At 33.4% G+C, this 20,877-nt stretch overlaps 1 protein-coding gene across 2 annotated transcripts; it reads left to right on the top strand.

Moving 5' to 3' along the window:
- The first annotated feature begins 2,557 nt into the window (after nt 1-2,557).
- LOC132303532 (uncharacterized) lies at nt 2,558-11,574 on the top strand. 2 transcript variants are annotated; one of them, XM_059800826.1, is made up of 4 exons: nt 2,558-4,166; nt 4,975-5,137; nt 5,272-5,402; nt 10,857-11,011. In XM_059800826.1, the coding sequence occupies exons 1-4, from the start codon at nt 2,652-2,654 to the stop codon at nt 10,872-10,874; spliced, it is 1,827 nt and encodes a 608-aa protein (XP_059656809.1). In that variant the 5' UTR covers nt 2,558-2,651; the 3' UTR covers nt 10,875-11,011. The 2 variants fall into 2 exon arrangements, with proteins under 2 accessions (XP_059656809.1, XP_059656808.1); XM_059800825.1 differs by having other exon boundaries at nt 2,560-4,166; nt 5,272-5,496; nt 10,857-11,574.
- The last annotated feature ends 9,303 nt before the right edge of the window (nt 11,575-20,877 follow it).

The raw sequence follows: 20,877 nt of genomic DNA, 5'->3' as shown, positions 1-20,877 counted from the left end.
GTTCGATTCCAATATTACTGGAACCATTGAAATCTATTCAGTTCTTATTCATCTTAAAAATGAATTAAACTGAATGCATCTTATTTAATAGCATTACTCCAAAAGATAGAAGGAAGTCGTTTAGTTTGAAATTTTGGTCGTCAAATTAATAGTACTGATACATCAAATATATATATATATATATATATATATATATATATATATATATATATGCATCTTATTTAATAGCATTACTCCAAAAGATAGAAGGAAGTCGTTTAGTTTGAAATTTTGGTCGTCAAATTAATAGTACTGATACATCAAATATATATATATATATATAGAGAGAGAGAGACGAGCTATATCGATTCACTATAAATCAATCCACTTGTCCCAGAAATGGCGAGCCATGTAATAGTAGACTATGCCATGGTCATGCATATTGACAAATTACTAAATGGAAGTAAAAACTTATACACATAGAAATAGAAATAGAAATAGAAATAGAATAAAGGATAAAAGTGCATTAAATCCTTTTAAATTTTTTTTTTTTTTTTCACAATCCCCTCAATTATGACAAAACACGTAATCCTTTAAATTATTTTATTTGTTGCAAATGTTAAGTCACTATTATAAATTTAATATTTTATTTGTTGTAAATGTTAACTCATTATTATAAATTTAATAAAAATGAAAGTATTTATGTCACCTGAGTGGTCAAAAAAAAAAATTTTAAAGGACAAAATTAATGAGAGCACTTATGTCACGTGAGAGGTCAAAAAAAATTTAAAAGGACAAAATTAGCCCTGCTGACACAATTAAGGGATAAAAGTAAAACCCTAGTCCTCGCCGGTGAAGAAGTGTTGGATCGCCGAGCTCCGGCACGGACCAACGGCGGAGACTCAAATTCCGGCCGCCGGTTTTTGCCTGCTAAATGCAATCCAATAACCCACAAAAGAAGACCACCCCTCAACCCTCCGATGACAACACGGTAATCAGAAACCCAAAAAAATCCTTTTTTTAGGAAATTCAAGAAATTTCACAATACACCTCTCCCAAAAAGAGAAAAAAAGGTCGATCATTTCAATCTGTAATCAATCTCTTTCATATATATATATATATATATGGAAAGATAAGTACACAGTGAGGGATGCGACACACAGAGAGGGATAGAGTTGGGGTGCGAAGATGAGTGCACAGGGATGCCACGCACAGAGAGGGATAGAGTTAGGATGCGAAGATGAGTACACAGAGGGAGAGAGGGATAGAGTTGGGATGCGAAGATGAGTACACAGAGGGATGCGACACACATAGAGGGATAGAGTTGGGATGTGACACACATAGAGAGGGGAAAGAGAAAGCCGTACTCTGTGATGCCCGATTCACGTCGACCATGCTCCGGGAGTTTATTGCAATTGGGTTATAATACAGGAGGATTTAATGCACAACCTTAGAATAAAAAAGCTATAGCATGGATAAAAAGAAAAAAGAAAAAAGAGATTGATTTGAGTGTGGAGCAGGGCCACTCACTCACATAAAAAATAAAAAATAAAAAATAAAAAATAAAAAAAGGTATAGCATGAAAAAGTACAATAGATTGTGCATTGGTTTGATAAGCAAAATTAGTTTAATTAATGTTGTAACTTCTAAGTCAATGGAAATAGAATAATTTTATTTATTTATTTATTTTTTTAAGGTAAGTATCAATCTAGAGCAACTCAATTATTAAGATCAAAAAGCATTGTCCATGATATTCATAATCTCACCATTTATTTTGGTTAAATAAAAAAGTAATTAAAAAATAAAAAAAAATATAGAAAGCAATAACGTGAAACAAAATACTAATAAACAAACACAAAGATATAAGACACAAAATTTCGGTGCTCCAATCAATTAAAAAAGTTAAAAAAAAAAAAAAAAGAAAAAAGGAAAAAGAAAGAAACAATAATTCAATAAAGGACAAAAGCAATTGAAACGTCTGTCTCTTTCCTCTCACATTGCAGTCCAACACCAATCACGTGAAACAAAGACAAAGATAAAAGACAACTTTCGGTGCTCCAATCAATTAAAAAAAAAAAAAAACACAATAATTCAATAAAGGAGAAAAGCAAGACTGTCTCTTTCCTCTCGCATTGCGAATTTGTCATATTGCGGCGAATCATACACTAAGCACCTCATGTTATCAGGCAATATCAAGTACCAGTTTTCAATCGAATTTTTATATTTTACTAATAGAGTATAATAAAATATATTTTTAATTTTACTAATGGAATATAATAAAATAATAGTATTTCAAAATTAAAACTGAAAATCAAAGTTCACATTTGTTGAGTGAAGAATTGTGAAGAATATATAAAAAAGTTTTCAAAAATTTTAAATATGAAAAGTTAAAATAGAGTTAGGAAATGTATTTTATTGTGGTTTTTAAAAAAAGGAAAACAAAAAATGGAAATATTACCAAACAGGAACTTAAAGGCACTCAGTGAACCAAATGATAGATGTAATCCCAGTGCCCAATAAAAAAGTGACAGCACATGGTAGGCTTATCCACAATACTTTAGATTATTGTACTGTCTCCGATTGCAATTGGGCTTCAGCTTACTAGTAGTCTGTTCAGAGTTGGCTTCCCAGAGTAATTACTACTCAATTCTATTCGAATCAGAGAAACAGAGATGGAGAGGCGGATTGAACATTTCAGCCATTGGCATTACTTGTTCCTAGACCAACAGAAACGTAAAGAAGAGGATCAAGTGACTTGCAATGGGTGCACAAACAAAATCTCGGGTGATTTCTATGGTTGCACAAAATGCAAACATTACGTTTGCAAATCATGTGTTGGATTGGCGCCAGAGATACAACACCCCTTTCACACCAAACATCCCCTCACTTTTTTCACTCAATCACCTTATAAACACGAAGAATCTAGGGATCCTGATGGTCTATCTCCTCGTGATCAACCAGCTTACTGCTATGCCTGCTGCAAGAAATGTGACGGCTTCATTTTCCATTGTTCTGAATGTAAATTTGACCTGCACGTTAATTGCGCTACGCTGATGCCCACCACCACCACCAACAACTACAAGGCAAGTGAGCAACAAACGACGCATCTATGCTTGCTTGGGTTGTTTGGCAGGAAACCTCATCCCCTGATTCCTTGCTATAGGAAGAACAAGCAGCTTGATTTTTTGTGCTCATTGTGCGACCAAGTCATCAAGGGCACCATCCATGCCTGTTTACATTGCCATGCTATGATGGATGAATCATGTATACAACTCCCAAAGCAGATCACACATCACTTTCTCCCTCATCGTACTCTCACTCTCATACCTTCTTTTGATTTTAATTGTCATGTCTGTGGGGTTTCTAAGGAAGGATTATACTTCTGCTACAGCTACCACAATTTTGAGTTTCGGTCAGAATTTTGTTTGGACGTAAGGTGCGCTTCTCTAATGCCCAAAGCCATAATAGAAAACCACGAGGTTGTTGAGGCACCATTCACCCACCCGCATGATTTGATTCCATGTGATATCACCAAAGGGATTTTTATTTTTTCATGTTCCGCCTGTGGGCTCTGCATCGAGGGTACAGTCTACGTTTGTTTTCAATGCAAGTTTCTTCTGCACAAATCGTGCGCTGAATTGCCACTGCGGATCAAACATCCCTTTCATCCACCACATCCTCTCGTGCTCGATTACACAAATTCCTCCGTCAATTACCAATGCAAGGCATGTAAATGTTCTGTTTTGGGCTTCAAGTACTTGTGTCGTGAGTGTGACTTTGAGATGGATGTCACATGTGCTTCGCTAACCTACTCCACTCTCAAATTTGAAATTCACAAGCACCCTCTTGCTATCTTCAACGACCCTACATTTACAAAAAGAAAAACGGATAGCTCGGTTCAGTGCAACAGTTGTGAAAATTTTAAGGGTTTTCCGTTCTTCCGCTGTGTGCCATGCGATTTCAGTATTAAGTTGTGTTGTTTTATAATGTTACCACATAAATTTAAACACAGCCATCACCGACATTCTCTCACCCTCACTTATTCTTTCATCAAAGACTATTCGGTCGACGACGAGGACTCCGAATATTACTGTGACATTTGCGAGGAATTAAGAAATATGTGGGAGCCAACTTATTATTGTGAGGATTGTCACTATATTGCACATACTAGCTGTGTGTTCCATGAGGTATGCCCCAATTTTCAAGTAGTAGATGAGACTTGGATTGCTTACTAATCCGTGTTTCATTTCATAAGATTTTTTCTAGTCCAATTTTTGTTCTTTACATACCCAAGGTTGTATTTGGAAAAACAGAATTTCGATAATTTTAAAATTTGATTTACGGATTTTTTTTTTTTTTTTTTTGATGGATTAGTAAATATTTCTTAAAAATCTCATGAAAATTAATGGGATTACATGGTGTTTGAATATTAGCGATAATCAGTAGACTTTGCAATATGTCCACTCTGCTCCTCTTTTATTTTCTAATTCTTAATTATTCCAAATGCATAAATGAAATTTCATCTTATTATCTTTTCTTTTCTTTTTTCGAAATAAAAAATCCTAAAAACATTTGGTTGTACCGTTTTTTCTTTTGCATTTTTTTCGGGTAGGTTTTTACATGATTTAATTGTTGAACACTTCTACAATTTGTTTTCAATTTGCTTTTTTAATTTTATTTTTAAATACATTGTAATAAATAATTTACATAAGTATCCCTAATGTGCCAAATATGTGAATGATTTACAAAATTACTCAACCTATATGGCATATGCTATTTAATATTAACAAAATGTAGAGATCATATACTCCAAAAAAGTTTGTGGTGGATTAAAAGTCATTAAATAGTATCCCATTATATTTATTTACATTCATACTCCGAAGGATGATTTTTATGTGTCATATGCAAATATTTATTTTTATTTTTATTTATTTATTTTGGTTACATCACTAACAATGTGCTAGTCAAACTCTTTAATTTCTGGTTGCTTGTCAGATTCTTTTTTTAGCAGGGATGGAGTGGCCCCTGTCACTAGATGAAGAGATTGTAATGCTTCAAGCAAAGGTAGATGCATTGAGCATGAAGATAGGAACATTAACATCAACATTGAATGAAATTAAGGAGAGACGTGCACAATGGACCAATAAATACGAAACTTGTAAGTTGTTTTACACTCGGTCGTATTAGGATTAAGTTATCATTTTTATTTTCGGCATGTGGTGTGATTAATATGTAATATGATTATTTGAGAATAGTCCTTGGTTAGTGAACTTAATGATAAGAATGATGTAGGGTTAAAGGAAATGAAGGCAAGAAATGCTGTTGGGGAGCCAATAAAGGCTATTGAGGAGAGCTCTAGACACAATTCATATTATCTCGGCACTAACATACTAGATGCAGAAATTTCAAAGCATGAAAAAGAGGTAAACCCACTGACAAATAAATTAAAGACACTAACAACAAAGTTGGATGAACTTAAGGAAGGACATCCAAAGCACATTGGTGGCTACCAAATTGGTAAGTTGTTTTATAACTCACTTGTAATAGAAAAAGTTTATCATGTTTGTTGTTGGGCATTTGGAGTGTAAGTAATATCTAACATAATGATTTGGAAGAAATGGCTGTTGTAGGTGTTTCCATGTGTTAAGACCGTATACTTTAATAAATAATATATATAAAAAAAATTATAATGAAAAAATCATAATTGATTGACCACTTAATTTTTGCTTTCGATGACCTCCTTGACTTAGTCTTCACCGTGTATTTGAATCAAATATTATACCATCTTTCCGTCTTTATTTCATAATATTTCAGAAATTTTCTAGAAAAAATAGGGTGTTGAGATTAATTTTTATCAATATTTGGTAACGAATGAAACATCATATTTATTTTTATTTCTTTAAAAAAAATACATGTTATTAATATATCAGTTTTGTTATTATTATTATTATTTTAGAAAATATATATAAATAAGATAAACTGCACAAAGATGGGCTTACAAAACACAAGCCTAAGGAAAACGAAGAGGCCCAACACGGGAGATAGCCCAAGAACAGAAATACATGGAGCAAAGTCCAAAGGTAAATCAAGTAGCTGTTTAAACGGCTCAAACTATTCTTATTCGGTGAGTTTCAAAATGGAGCACAGGGTTGGGGGCCCGGATTTGAACTAAGTAACAAAAATTAAAAAAAATTATAAATCAATTGTAATATAATTTTTTTAAAAAATACTAGTCATGTATATATATCTTGAGAAAATTCAAAAATGAGAAAAATACAACTTGGACAATATATATATATATATATATATATATATATATATATATATATATGTTAGAAGAAAATTATGGAGAAGAAACATAAAGAAATAAGCATTGTTAGAAAATCAAATTTCCTTTATCAATTGTTTAATTTTTCAAAAATCTAATTTTTGGAAGAAGGAAATTAAGTACTTAGATTCCACAATTCAATAACATAATGAATTTTAACTCTTTTTTTTTTTTTTTTTAAAAATATTTAACAAGATTATTATTGAGTTATTAAATAAGATACAAATAGTTATAAAATTTGTTATGTAGAAAGTGATAACTAAAATTATTAGCATAGACGATATTATTATTGTTATTGATAGTCTTACAATTCTTTAGTTTATCTTCTTTCCAAATATTCTTAGGACTTGCCAATAAAGATTGTTATAGGGCAAAGTACAATAAACCCCCCCTTGACTATGGACCTTTTCTAGTAAACCCCCCTTGTCTAATTTTTTACCAAAAAACCCCCTCCAACTATTTGAAGGGGTAAAAGAGTGAATATTTAGACCAAAATGTCAGTATTGCTGTTTTATTTGAATTATAATTCATTCAAAATTAAAAAATTCACATCGTACAAACAGTACATCAAAAAATTACAAATAATATATGTACGGAAAGCTTATGAAAGAAGGAGTTCGAAATATAATATTTGTGTAACATGCCACCATAACCAGAGAGAAATAGATAATTTAAGAATTTCCTCTAGCAATCTTATTATTTCTTTAGAAAATAAAATAGACGGGATATTTGGAAGAAAAATTCTAGTCATTCATTTACATATGGAGCATAACATATAAAAAATGTAGCCCCAACGATTATTCATTTTTGATTTATTTTTAAATTGGTGAGTCTATGAGAAAATGAAAATATCTTGACGCACAATATGATATCTCATGAAATCGGTTTCTATTGGGGTTAAATTTTTTATATATTATGCTCCATGCGGAAATGAATAATTCTAAAAATTTTCTTGCAAATATCCTAAGTATTTAATTTTTAAAAAATAAAATAAGATTGCTATAGAAGATTCTTAGATTGTCTATTTCTCTCTGGTTATGGTGGCTTGTTTCACAAATCTTATATTTATGGAATCCTTATTTCATAAGCTTTTCGTGCATATATAATTTGTAATTTTTGGATATACGGTTTGTGAGATATGATTTTTTGAGGTTAGGTAGAATTAGGATTTAATTAAAACAATAATAAGGGAATTTTGGTCCAAACATCCACTCTTTTACCCCCCTCAGATAGGTAGTTGGAGGGGGTTTTTGGTAAAAAATTTGATAATGGGGTTTACTGGAAAATGGTCATGGTCGAGGGGGGTTTATTGTACTTGTCCATTGTTATATAATTTTAGATATTTTTCTTATAAATATCATTTTACAAAAATGTTTGACAAAAAATGCTTCATGCATTTTTACCAAACATGAGGGAACATTAATTATTTTATTCTTTTTTTTTTTTCTCTCTTGAATTAATATTATAGATATTGTACATGTATATATAAATAAAATAACAATGTGTTGTGATAACAACTATAATAATTATGTATCAAAAAAAAAAAAAATGACCATAATAATAATGAGTTTAAATTTTTGTTTCATAATATTTGAACTTTTAAAAGTATAGTTAAAAGAGTGCAAGTTGAAAAAAATTTAAATTTCAAGGGGACACAAACTAATTAAATTTATTTTTAAACTCTTTATTTTGGGTCAATATATGTGTTTTGAAAAAGAGTGGGGAGCCAATTAAAATTTTAATAAATTTTAGGGACAAAATTTACAAATTGATTAATATTTAGGGGCTATTAATAGAAAGTTTTCAAAAAAAAAAAATTCAAAAAACTTCGCTTGTCAATATATGTGTTAAAAATATTGGGGGCCTAATACCCTTCACTCCCTTGAAGTAACCTTTAAATTCTCCATTGACAGAGATAGTGTAAGGAGAGGTGAGGCAAGCTTTGGTCCTAGAGACGAGAGAAATAGGGAACCCTAACAAAGAGAGAGTCAAGGATAAATTCCCACCCAATGGAGTCAAAGGTTTTAGGTCAACTTTCATAGCACGCCTAGGTGAATTAGATTGTTTGTGGTATTCATTGAGAAGTTCATGAGAAAGCAAGATGTAGTCAGAGTGTGATCACTGGTGTGGGGAAACACAAGCTGAATTTTTACTCACAATCAACTTGGAAATTCACTTGTATACAAGGTTCCAACAAAAGAAAGGTCTATAGTCATGGAGGGAGGTGGGATTTTGACATTGGGGGACAAGAGAGATGTAAGATGTGTTGATTTCCTTCAAGAGTTTTCCATGAGGAAAGAATTCCTTGATGGCTTTAATTATAAAAGGTCCCACTATTGGTCCAAACTTATGAAAGAAGTGGACATTGAATCCATCAGGCCTATGGGCCTTGTCTTTGTTGAAAGAGAGCATACATTGGGTGATTTCACTGTTAGAGGGAATAGAAGAGAGGTAATGGATGGGGTGGGAAGGAATGTTCTGTCTTATAAAGGAGAGAGGGCTGCAATACTTGGATAAGATGGAGGGGAGAAAACATCTTTTTGGATGGCTGTAGGTTCACTGATCTAAACTCCTGCAGGATTGGTGAGCAAAGTGATCTTCTTTTAGTTTTGTCTAGAGTTAACTGACCTAAAGAAGAAAGCGGAACTGGGATCCTCAATATGGAGCCAATTAATTCTTGATTTTTGTTTAAGAACACTTTCTTAAGCATTTCTCAGCTGAGTGTATGCACTGAGAAGAATTTTCTCCTTCTATCTTAAGGAAGAGTCAGTGGGATTACAGTCCAGTTGAGCTTGGTAGATGTCAAGTTATACTTGGTTGAGGAAACCTTGATGAAGAGGTCAGGATATTATGTGTGCCGGATGCTTGAAATATAAATGTGCTTTTGAGGTAAGTGTTCCAGATTTTGTCAACTGAGGGTGGTTGCACCAAACATTGAAGAACCTAATAGGAGGGTTGCCTAGTTTTACAATGATAGGGCTTTGATCTGGAGCTCTTGACGGCAAAAAGGTGCATTAAGAAAGAGGAAGGAGGAGTTCCATTCACAGTTGACAAGGACTCTATCTAATTTCCTAGCAATGAATGCTGGTCCACGACTTTTGTTATTCCAAGTATGGAAAATTCCATTGATCTAATTCAGCAACTTGAAGGCATGCCTCTCATTGATGTCAATAATTGAATTGTAGTCACAAAGAGAGTGCCAAGGGGTGCTGGAATGGACAGTAGAGTGATTAAAGAGATTAGACCAAACAACTCTTCTCTCAGGAATGGAATTAGAACCATGGATATATCAACGGAACCTTTGCAATTTATTCATAGATTGACTTATGTGATCTTAAAAATATACAAACAAGAGTATGAAAGAAAATATTTTATTACCTATTGTACTCATTTTTGCCTAGCATAATTATTATGAACAAAATATGAAGCTTTAAACAAATTTACAATATTCAAAGCAGTAGTAGAAAATAAATTTGAAAAAAGAGTAAAAATGTTGTAGCAGAAAGGAAAAATCAAATACTTCTAGATATGGTTAATGCAATTTTAATTATATCTTGGAAACTTTTAAACCTTTGGGGTGTACGTAAGAGAGTAACATATATAGTAGTATTTGTTTCAATGTCTATATATATATATATATATATATATATTCTCTTAGAAGTGGCTTATTTCTTATTCTTGTATTTTAAAGTTAGTGGCTTTTACGGAATAAGACAAGATTTTTCGGGTGATGAGTCTCATCCCATCACCCAGCTCACATAAATTGAGTTCAGTAAATGTCAAATTAAGTCCCTAAATCACTATTCTTTAGGCAACTTTAAAAAAAAAATTTAAAGACGAGATTTTTCGAATTGCACTAATTGATAATAATTATAAGCATCTTGTCTAGCTAAAAGAATTCACAAACAGCCCAAATCCTTACGAGAAGAGGAGAATTGCCTTAAATAACCTCGACTCTTTCATACCAAACCAGTACTGACTGACCTTGAGTTATTGATGACAATAATGGAACTGAATGTTAAAAAGGAGGGAAACAGTATCTTATGTAATACGAATAATTGGCAATTTTTGCTTAATCTTCTAACAGGAGTTGTGCCTGTAACTACATATTCATACAGATTATTGATTTGAATAATGTGAGAAAAATGTGAGATTTTATCTAATTGTCTCCTAACTAAAAGAAAAAGAAAAAGAATTTGTGGCAACAGAATTTATGAATCCTTTCAACACAACTGTTCAATATAGTTATATTTTATGTTTTGAATTTCCAGAGAATGAAGAGCTCTTAGAATATATTCAAGAATTAAATCTTTTTTCCGTCTTGATGGGAACATAAGAAAAAAGTCATAAGAAAACAATGCTTAACCAATGAAGATAAGAGAAAAACACTTAAATTTTGACATTCCTATTTTTAACATTATATATTAGTATATTACTTAATCAAGAGATTCCTATGCAATAAAGTACTACAATATTGAATTACTTGCTTTGCAAAGCCATATAGTTATGCAATGCTGAATTATGTCTTGACTCCATTGATGTTTCTTAGGAAGTATACCTTCACTAGGCAGAAGTATGAAAAAGGATGAAGACGAAGATGTGGGCACGAAGACTATTATTGATGACTCTAATGATCAAGTGGTGAAGAAGATTGCAATGTTGAAAGTACGGAAAGGGATGAAGTTGAAGTTGAAGTTGAAGTTGAAGATGAAGAGTGATGATACATTCCCCACCACCCTTGTCGAGGTAGATCAACAGATAAAGGCAGTAACAAAAATGTTAAAGGCACTAAAAAAGAAACGTGCTCGTCTTGTCTCACATCTCGTGTTCAAATGATGAGTGTTTGACTGGGTTTCAGCATGGAGTCACCATGTTGGAGTCTCCGCTGTGACGTTAGATATAGGACATGTTAGTAGATATTTTAACTGGAGAGAGAATTCATGTGACCGACCACATTCATTTGAGAAAGTAAGGTTAATGATGATGATGGTAGATATATAAACAAATTGGGTATTGTGACCTTAACAAATCGTCATGTTAGTTCTGAAGCAAGGCCTCGTGCACCTTTAGCACCATGCATCTTGACTTGGGTATTATCACTTTGTGTTTAAATGCTCCTTGCTCGAAATTTATGTTTGAAAAGTTGGTTATATATATTATCACCTAATGTGTGGATCCTTTATTATTATTATTATTTTTAATGCTATTGATAGGAAGATGATGAATGTTTCAAAGGCTTAAAGCTAGAACTTTGTTCTGTTATATAATCAGAAGTGTGATTGTGTGTGTGCGCCTTTCATTTTTGTAATTAATTGCTTAGATTACTACCTCCATACTAATCTGCAAATTATACGACTTTTCAGTAGCAATAAAACTTCTCTTACAACCATTCCATTATCGCCACTACCGATCCATAACCACTGTACTAAGTTCAACGGTATTTGATTGAATACCCATTATGAATTTTAATCAACCTTCTTTACACTTTTAGCTTGAATTTAACCATTAATTATATTATGAGTTATTTTCTTAATATTCTATAAATCAGCTATGCTCTCTTTGAGTTTTTTTCTATTACTTTATTTTTATGTATTTTTAGTTTTTGGAAAAGTAATTTTCAAATTATTTGAGTTGTCTACCTAGTCTATAGCAATTTATCAAATAACATAACCGCAACACAACTATGTATCAAAATGGTTAAGATGGCAAAATGAACTGTCCCATCGGATTCGCGCCTGGACCTGTTCCGTTTGCCATGATTTTGGACAATGCTTGAAAGGCTTTGGGCGGGAATAGGCGAGAGGGTTAAACAAACGTTGAGGCATAACACGAGTAATTTGGAATAATAAGAATAAGGTCTTGTATTTGTTTCTGAATAATCAGTAGTAAAATTTCCTATCCCCTAGAGTGATTTTATGTCTTCATCATTCATCAACCTTCTAGGCTCAGAATTTAGAGGCTGAAGTCCAAAGTATCATCAACCTTTCGGTGTTATAGTACTAAAATGGTGATCACAATTTTACATTGATTGAATCAAATGTAGATAGAAGCTACACTCTTTCACAAGTCCAACATACAACCATGCTTGGTTCAGTGATAAAATTAATGCTTCAATATTGGGTTTCACTGGCATGACCTAGTTGGAGTTTTAGAAGAATCACATTATTAAAAACTCAAACGTTAGAGGATAAATTACAATAAATTTGTGAAAATTTTCAATGTAGGTTTGCCAAATTTTGCAGAGAACCTCCTCTCAAAATAGTACTTTTTGTCATAAATTTAATTTGAAGTAATAAAATATATATGTTGAAAAGACATTATTACCCTTATAGTATTTCTAAATGACAAAAGGCATTATTTTAATGGACAAAAATATCCTCCATTTTTTTTTTCCGTCAAAGATAAAGCAGAGATGTACACACGCGCGTATACAGAGAGTCACCTCATCCCTCCAGCTACTGCCCGCCACCTCCCCCTCCCACCTTGGCCACCACCATAGCCAACTACTAATCCATTACATTAGAGACTATAATTTAGTAAGAAATATACTTAATTGGAAATTTAACCAAAGAATTAAGACATATACTGTCTACATGCAAAGGCATCAACAATACCCAATTCACAACCCTCCCTTCATCACTCTAGATTTCTCCACCAATTTGTTTTCCTCTTTCTCGCACTAATAAACAGATCGTGGTGTTCTAATGGAAAGATTATTAGATCCCATTAAAGAGACAATCTGTTACTACAAACAGATAATATCCCATGGAATAAAAAGAAATTATCCAAGGCAAAATAGTGAAGTATTGTGGTGATCATATGAAGTAATTCATTAATCCATCAATAGAAATCATCAATTGAGAGCTTTCTTAGTGTGTGTATTTACTCATATACGAATATATGTGTGTGTTGTGTGAGTTCAATTGCATGGTCTTTATTCTTGTTTAAGCTTGATGGTTTGTGAAGGAAGCTAATGCAGAGTTCCCTAGCTTAGAATAAACGTTTCTTAGTAATGGCTATCATCAAAGGTAGCCATAAGATATTGTTTGTGTGTCATAGTTGTTTGTCCCCACCTCAAATCGTACATCGCCGACACCCAACACCACCACCGTCACCGACCCAACACCCAATCGGACACACGACGAACCCAATCGCACCCATGACGAACCTAATAGAACCAAGAAGAACCCCAAGTCAAACCCAAAAGCTTCGTTCTCGCCGTCCATGGCTATCTCTATATCAATCACAATAACCCATCAAAGACAAATTGAAGGAAATCCGACATCGGCCTACATTGAATCAAAGACCGATGGAAGGATGTAATCATCAGCGGCGGGCGAGAATTTGAGCAGCGTGGAGGTGGAATCGATTCTGTATAAGCACACAGCGTCGAGTGAGAAAGGCGTGCCCGCTTTAGCCGGCTCTGTCTTACTGATTGTACAAGTCCACCTCTCACCGACCGTGCACAATACCTTGCCCTGCAAAATTAATGAATTAGTGATTGTACAAGTCCACCCCTAGGGCTAGATCAATTTACATGGGAGTTTATCATTATTAGGGATGTCAATTTTTACCATCCGGTCGGGGCCTCGCCCCATTAATAACGAATATGGGAACACTTTTTATACTGTTGGGGTGAACATGGATACAAATTTTGTACCCGTCGAGGATCACGGGGCGGGTAAGGGTTCAGTATACATATCCTAGGGGCCCGCCCCGCCTCGCATATAACTATATAACTATATATATATATATATATATATATATATATAAGTTATTTTAGCGGCTTACCCAATTACCCATCACTTACAATCCTAATTTGGGATGTAAACTTGGTATTAAATTTGCTTTTGTTTTGGTTATGGTGGAAGTTGGAGCTTAGAACTTCTTGTGATTTGGTTGTATTAAACTTTTATTTATGTTTATTATGTTCTCTGAATTATGTTATGTGCATGTTATTTTTTTATTTTTGTTAGGATACATAATTTTATTTATGTTGTGTCATTTCTAAGCTTTGCACATTTAAATAACATGAGTTTAAGTTCCAAAAATTGGGAGAAAAAAATTTGTTAGCGGGGCGGGCACGGGGGCACAATATTTCCTAATGGGACGGGGCTGAACATGAAAATCCAACCCGTTGCAGGTCTCAGGGCGGGCATGGATTTGACAAAAATTAAAAGGGCGGGGCGGGATTTAGGGAAACCCGCTCCAAATCCGCCCCGTTGCCATTCCTAATCATTCCAGTGTATTCCAATACCCATACTGTACATGTATGTAACATACTTTGAATATTATACAATTTTATTTAAATTTTTGAAAAAAAATAAATTGCATTATCATCACTTGATCTGTAATTTTTGAGTCCTTCTCTTTTTATATATATTATATATTTTTTTATCCACATCTATCTATAAAAAGTTTCACATCATTTTTAATTTTTTAAATGCATTTTCTATTTTTACAATTTTGTTATTCAGATCATTTTTTTTTTAAAATGTATTTTCTGTGTTTATTTTTTTGTGTTTAATTTATTTTTTTCAGCTTGTAGGACAAAAGGACGTATTTATTTTTATAAATTTATTTATTTTTTAATTTCAATTCCCCCAAAAAATAGAATAATATTTCAATTCTACATGAATTACAAAATTGGTACGAACATTATATTCGGAATTGAATTTGTTGAATTTCAATTACATAAAATTGGATGTCTAATTCAATTCAATTCCGTGCAACTGAACCTTGAAGTATTTAAAATTTCACATCTGCCAACTATTAAAAATACTAATTGTCATCATTTTTACTGGGATAAAATTGTGCATGAAATCATAGTATAGTGTGTAATTTTATTTCCTCGAATGTCACCCTAATTAGATTCAAGGTCCTTGTATCTAAATTCTAAATCCGTCTCTATTCCCACTTTCTTTTTTATTTTCAATTTAAGTTTCGTTTGTTTAGACGTAAAATAGACTTGACTTTAAATTCAATCTAGACCTTTACCAAATATAAAAAAATCAAACACACACACACACATATATATTTTTTACCTGAAAAAAAAAAATATTTTATTTCCAAATAAATCGAGAAATATTTTTGTTTTTTTGGGAAACCAAAACTGCAATTTACTTCAGTTGTCTGCCTACTCTCTATGATGTGATCAGATAAGAGTACCTGAATAATTAATCCCCAAGGGTACAATGTTACATATCTTCTACCTAGTGACAAGTTACCGTGATAAGATGAGAAAAGGAGGTCAATAATCCATGTTAAAGGCGACATTAAATGATTGTAATTTGGTAAAATAATAATTAATAACAGAAAAAAATTATTAGGATGACAGAAATGAAACCTGAGAAACTGCTGCCCAGTGCCAGAAGCCTCCATCTTACTGAATTTTCTGGTCCAATATTGCAGCCTTCTAAGGCTTCTATGAACTAAAAATAGCATTTTTCTTTTTTTGGCGTTTTGTCTGGGCATGGATTCAGAATCATGTACTTAGTTTCATTTTCTGTTTTTTCTTCATTATTTAAATAAGTTTTGCATGGGTATCAATTCAAAAATGTCAATTCCAAGAAACAGTTAGTTTATAAATTCATTCAAGAAGAAGAATATGCGAGGATCACATCTCTATGCATTTAAGGGAACAAGAATTCGCATGAGTCTCAAGGGCATACAGAAACTCTGGCCCGCCATTGGTTCAATTTACACTTTTAAGATATAGTTTTAAAAGGTTTACTAATTGGAGGACTCTTACTTATACGAGTTTCATAATACGGGTGAGATTTAAATTATGAACTTGCTCGTTCGGATATTAATTGTCCATCCTACCATCTAACAGCACTACACTTGTAAGAGCTTTTTAAGATATAGTTTCAAATCGGTATTTTGACGAATTCACTAATAACCGATTTCCAACATATACTGTCACACAGTAATTAATAATTAATAAAATATAATCAATCTCCTTTTAATTGTTTAATTCAACTATTATCACCTCAATCGGTTCAAAAACTGATGAAGACTTGCATCCCTTTATTAGTTGCTAGGGTAAAAAACACTCCTGCAAATGGAATCAATTATCTTCTCTGTGATTAAAAAAATAAAATTATCTTCTCCTTAGCCTCAGATTAGAGATCAACAAGCTTTTATCTATGGGGCAAGAATAACAGGTTCCTTTCGTTATACAATGCTTGTAGCAGATGACTGTAAAAAAAATGGTGGAAAAGACCATTGGAACACAATCATTGAACAGACTCAACAGATAAAGATTCTATACTATATGTGCAACTTGAGTAAATTCTAGTTAATGTTGAGAGCATTAAATCAGCGTCTTGAAATATTTAAGATTGGTAGAAATTTAGTTAGAGTCCTTCCAATTTCAAGATGCCAGTTTGGCAATCCCATCTACAATATAATGTGTGAATTGTGCAGCGGCATAGATTGTGGAAAGTTTGAGTTTTTATTCAGAGAGGATTTAATCACATATTTTTCTATTCAATTTATTCTACTAAAATTACCGGTTGACTAAAAAATCTCATGCAAATTAAAAGCGAGTAAAGTTTAGAGTGATACCAGATTTTAGCGAGAAAACCAATTGGAAAACCTCGAGGTTTTGTGCGCTATCCCAAGCGTAAAAAAATTCATTATTTATGAAGTAAAGTATACCGAACTTTGATTTAGACTCAAACCCCTTTGCTCTACCAAGAATCAATCCACTAAACGTCCCAGACTCTGCGACTTCCCGTCCAACAGCTCTAGACTTCAGACTTATGCCTCGAACCTTGTAAAAAGATTGTTGGTACATCAACGACACTCCACAAGCACCTTGATCCCTTCAAAGTGTGATATAAATTTCTTCTTATTTGAATTTGAAGTTGATATAGAAAAAACAAGATATGCTTTCTCTGATTGTTGCAGATGCAATCTTCAATATACTTGAACACGATCATGATATGAACAACACCTTAAATTCACTCTTGTGTATATAGTGTGTATGCTCTTAAAAATCTCACAAAAAAGGCTTTTAATGAAAATCATAATTTTAATTCAAAAAGCTACACAAACCTAGATGAGAAAATATGTTTATATAGACTTTTAAAGCCCTAGTTACACTTGGAAAATAAGTTAATTTCGTGCATGGGTCTTTGGAAAGAAGTCTATGCAAAATAGGAAGTTAAAACAGAGTAGGAAACCAGTTACCTAAATCTGCTAAGAAACTTGAACCGGTTCAGGGACCTTGAACTGATTCAAGTGGGCCAATATGATTTTTTTTTTTTTTTTAAACAAAGCATTACTTCTTGAACCGGTATTGTTCAAATCCTAATCGTGATCATACAGTAGCATCTACAATGATCAGAGTAAAGCAGATATACTTTACATCGAATTCAGATATTGAAGAACAAAAGTAAAAGCGATTATGATGAACGCTGAAAAGTGCGTAATTAAACCCCTTAAGCTTATGCATTCTAGTATCTTTATCTATCTTACATTACCGTTTTAGATTGATTTTATATTATTTCCTTTTTCAGGCACTTATCCCAAAAATAAGCTAACTTAGCCAAATAAGAGCTTAATTGAAGTAATTCTGGGATTAAACAAAGAAATGAGCAAAGTGAAGAAAGAATGAAGCAAATGAAGCCAAAGGTGGCAAGCAGCAAAGTTCGATCGATCCAAGTTCTAGGTTCGATCGATCGAACAATGATCGATCTCAGCACTTCAAGATAAATCCAAGCCTTGACCCAAAAGCATAAAGTTCCAAAAGTTCGATCGATCCAACACCATCCTTCGATCGATCGAACACTTTTGTCCTTATTCAAATGATTGATCCTATCCACAGCTATACCACCCACTAACCACTTTTGTCCTTTTCCCATAAATATCTCCCATAAATATCTCGGATTTGTCTTTTTCCAAAAAGCTCAGCCAGTTAGATCGATCCAGCCTAAGTTCGATCGATCTCACTTACTTTCGATCGATCCAAGACCAAGGTTCGATCGATCGAACTTCCTCCGGTGCGAAAAAGTTAAAATTCCATCTCATTAAAAGTTGTCCTTTATCCAATCATTAGGGAATATTGTGTGCACGACCCCAGTTCATTTTAGGTGTCATTTTAACCTACCTATATAAGGATAAAGATTGTTTTTTACAAGGGGAGCTAACATTAATTTCATATCATCTCTTGGAGAGTAAGCTTAGAGGAGGAGGAGGCTAGAGACACCATATGAGTTCTTTATCAACAAGGAGCAGATTTCAACCATGGAATTAGCCCTTGAGGGTTGGAGCATCATCACCATGAATGGCTAGACATCCTTTTGGGGCTCGAGTTAGCCCCAAGCATACTTTCTATATCTTAATCTTGTGTATTATTGAGGGATTAGTGTTGTAATTGATATTTTGACATTTTGATATATATATAGATCTTGTTTATTCAATGATTTATGTGGTTTAATGCTTCCAATTGGTCATTTCATTCTATCCATATGTCTATATATGCTAGAATAGATGTTCATGTACTTGTCTCTAGATTTTGTGTTATTGATGCATGTCTATGTGTATTGATGCTATAAATTTGGAGATTGTCAAAACATAGTGCTTAAAGGAATGCTCTTGTGATTCTCTTGATGGTTCATGCTTATATCTTGATGCATTGTGCCTCTCCCCTAGTTTATTTTCATGCTAGTAGTGTAGATGTAGTGTAGTTGTAGTGTAGTGTTAAATGGGAGGACAATCTATGCTTGTTGTTTGATGATCAAAGCTTTTAAATGCAAGTAGCATATGTCTCTATCCTTGTGTTTTATTTGGATTGTGAGCTTAATGAAAGGATTAATGACTTGTTTTGATTTATTGTGCCTCTCACATGTTGTTTAGACAATATATGCTTCATTGTTTAGATATATTGTGCCTTTCACATGATGTTTAGACAATACATGCTTCACTAGTCATCATTGCTTGTTGAATCAACCAAACACACACACACACCAATATTGCAACACACCATTTGCCCTCATTAATCATTTGTAAATGATATAGAAATGCATTGCTTGGTGGTGATTTCTAAACCCCAAGATCTCTCTCTCTCTCATACTTACTCTTAATTGCACTCTTTTGCTATTACTTAGTTTAATTTAGTTGCTCTTTAATCAACCAACCAACCAATTATTTGATCACTCGACCTACTAGCCCTAATTGTGATTCCACGACATTGCTCGATCCTCATAATCCCTTGGGGCGATCCCTTCTCACTCATACTACATAGTATAGGTGTTAAGCGGTTTATAAATTTAAGTATGATGCCCACTTCACACTATTCTCCAAACTCAAAGTGTTGTGCATTATTTTGTGCAAACCTAGGGCTAAGCATCATAGTTTTTGGTGCCGTTGCCGAGGATTTGTTGATTAGATTTGGCAACGTCGGATTTGTGAAATTGATTAGGATTAGTACTCTTTTGATCGTATATTTACTTTATTTTTATTTTTCTTTTTGGTTACTTATTGTGTTGTTCTTATTTAACTAGGTGCATTGTTGGAGAGGAGGCAAGCAAATGAGCCATTGAGCATTCAATTCAAGCAAGCAAAGAAAGTAAAAAATAAAAATTCTAAAAATTGCTAAGCTAAGCTTTAAATTTGGAATTGAAGTGCTAAAGGACCTTTGTGAGATTTTCTTTACTCAATCCCTTAGTTAAATCATCGGCCCGCGTGGAGGCTTATTTTTAATTGTCTTGCATCATTGTTGTTAAAGCATGGGAGTATGGATTAAATGTTGGTGGAAGAAGTCTAATTGCATTGTTGTGAAGGCATAACGTTTGTCATTCTTTGTGTTTGTTGTGTTTTGCATTGTGCATGCATGGACGTCGTTCATTGAGACCAACTCTTGTCCCTCTTAATTTGCATCTTGAATCTATCGTTAGAAATCCTAGAGGAAGAGGAAGTTCAAATAGAGCTAATCTTTCAAAGGATAACCATAATGATAATCATGTTGAGGACCTTGGTCATATAGACCAACAAGGTATCCTTCATCCCAATGTGCACAATGAGAACATACAAGTACCATTCGGCATTCCTAAGCCATTCATTCACCAACCACCACAACAACAAGGCCAAGTTCCATATGGAATGCCAAGGCCAATGTATGCTCCATAACCTCCCATCAACAATCAATGAATTCAAAACCAAGGTGTTCATGTTGCACCTCAAGTAGCTAATCCACCTCTTGCTTTAAGAGACCATTATGTGCCTAATGAGTATAATGCACCTACATGCATCCAATTGCCTCCATTTAGAGCACATCATTATGAAATTAAGCCACAAACCATTCAAATGCATCCTAACTATCATGGACTTCCAAGTGAAGAACCTTACAAGCATTTGGATGAGTTTCTTGAAGTATGTTCCACCGTAAAATATACGGACATGCCGGAAGAGGTTTTAAGACTCGAACTTTTTCCATTCACCTTAAAAGACAAGGCAAAGTATTGGTTTAATAATCTTAGGCCTTTTTCAATCACTTCTTGGGCAGAAATGCAACAAGAGTTCTTGAAGAAGTACTATCCAGTTTCTAAGACCAATGCCATGAG

Source organism: Cornus florida, unplaced genomic scaffold, assembly GCF_030987335.1.
Source record: "Cornus florida cultivar Cherokee Brave unplaced genomic scaffold, ASM3098733v1 CherokeeBrave_3.0.0_Hap2_Chr04, whole genome shotgun sequence".
Lineage (NCBI taxonomy): Eukaryota > Viridiplantae > Streptophyta > Magnoliopsida > Cornales > Cornaceae > Cornus > Cornus florida.
The sequence above is the reverse complement of the archived record's forward strand: the minus strand, read 5'-3'. Positions and strand labels throughout refer to the sequence as shown.

Excerpts from the sequence above, each read along its gene's own strand:
- LOC132303532 (XM_059800825.1), top strand. The coding sequence starts at position 2,652 with ATGGAGAGGCGGATTGAACATTTCAGCCATTGGCATTACTTGTTCCTA. Across the intron at positions 4,167-4,974 it reads CTAGCTGTGTGTTCCATGAG|ATTCTTTTTTTAGCAGGGAT; the intron begins GTATGCCCCAAT and ends GTTGCTTGTCAG. Across the intron at positions 5,138-5,271 it reads GACCAATAAATACGAAACTT|GGTTAAAGGAAATGAAGGCA; the intron begins GTAAGTTGTTTT and ends AGAATGATGTAG.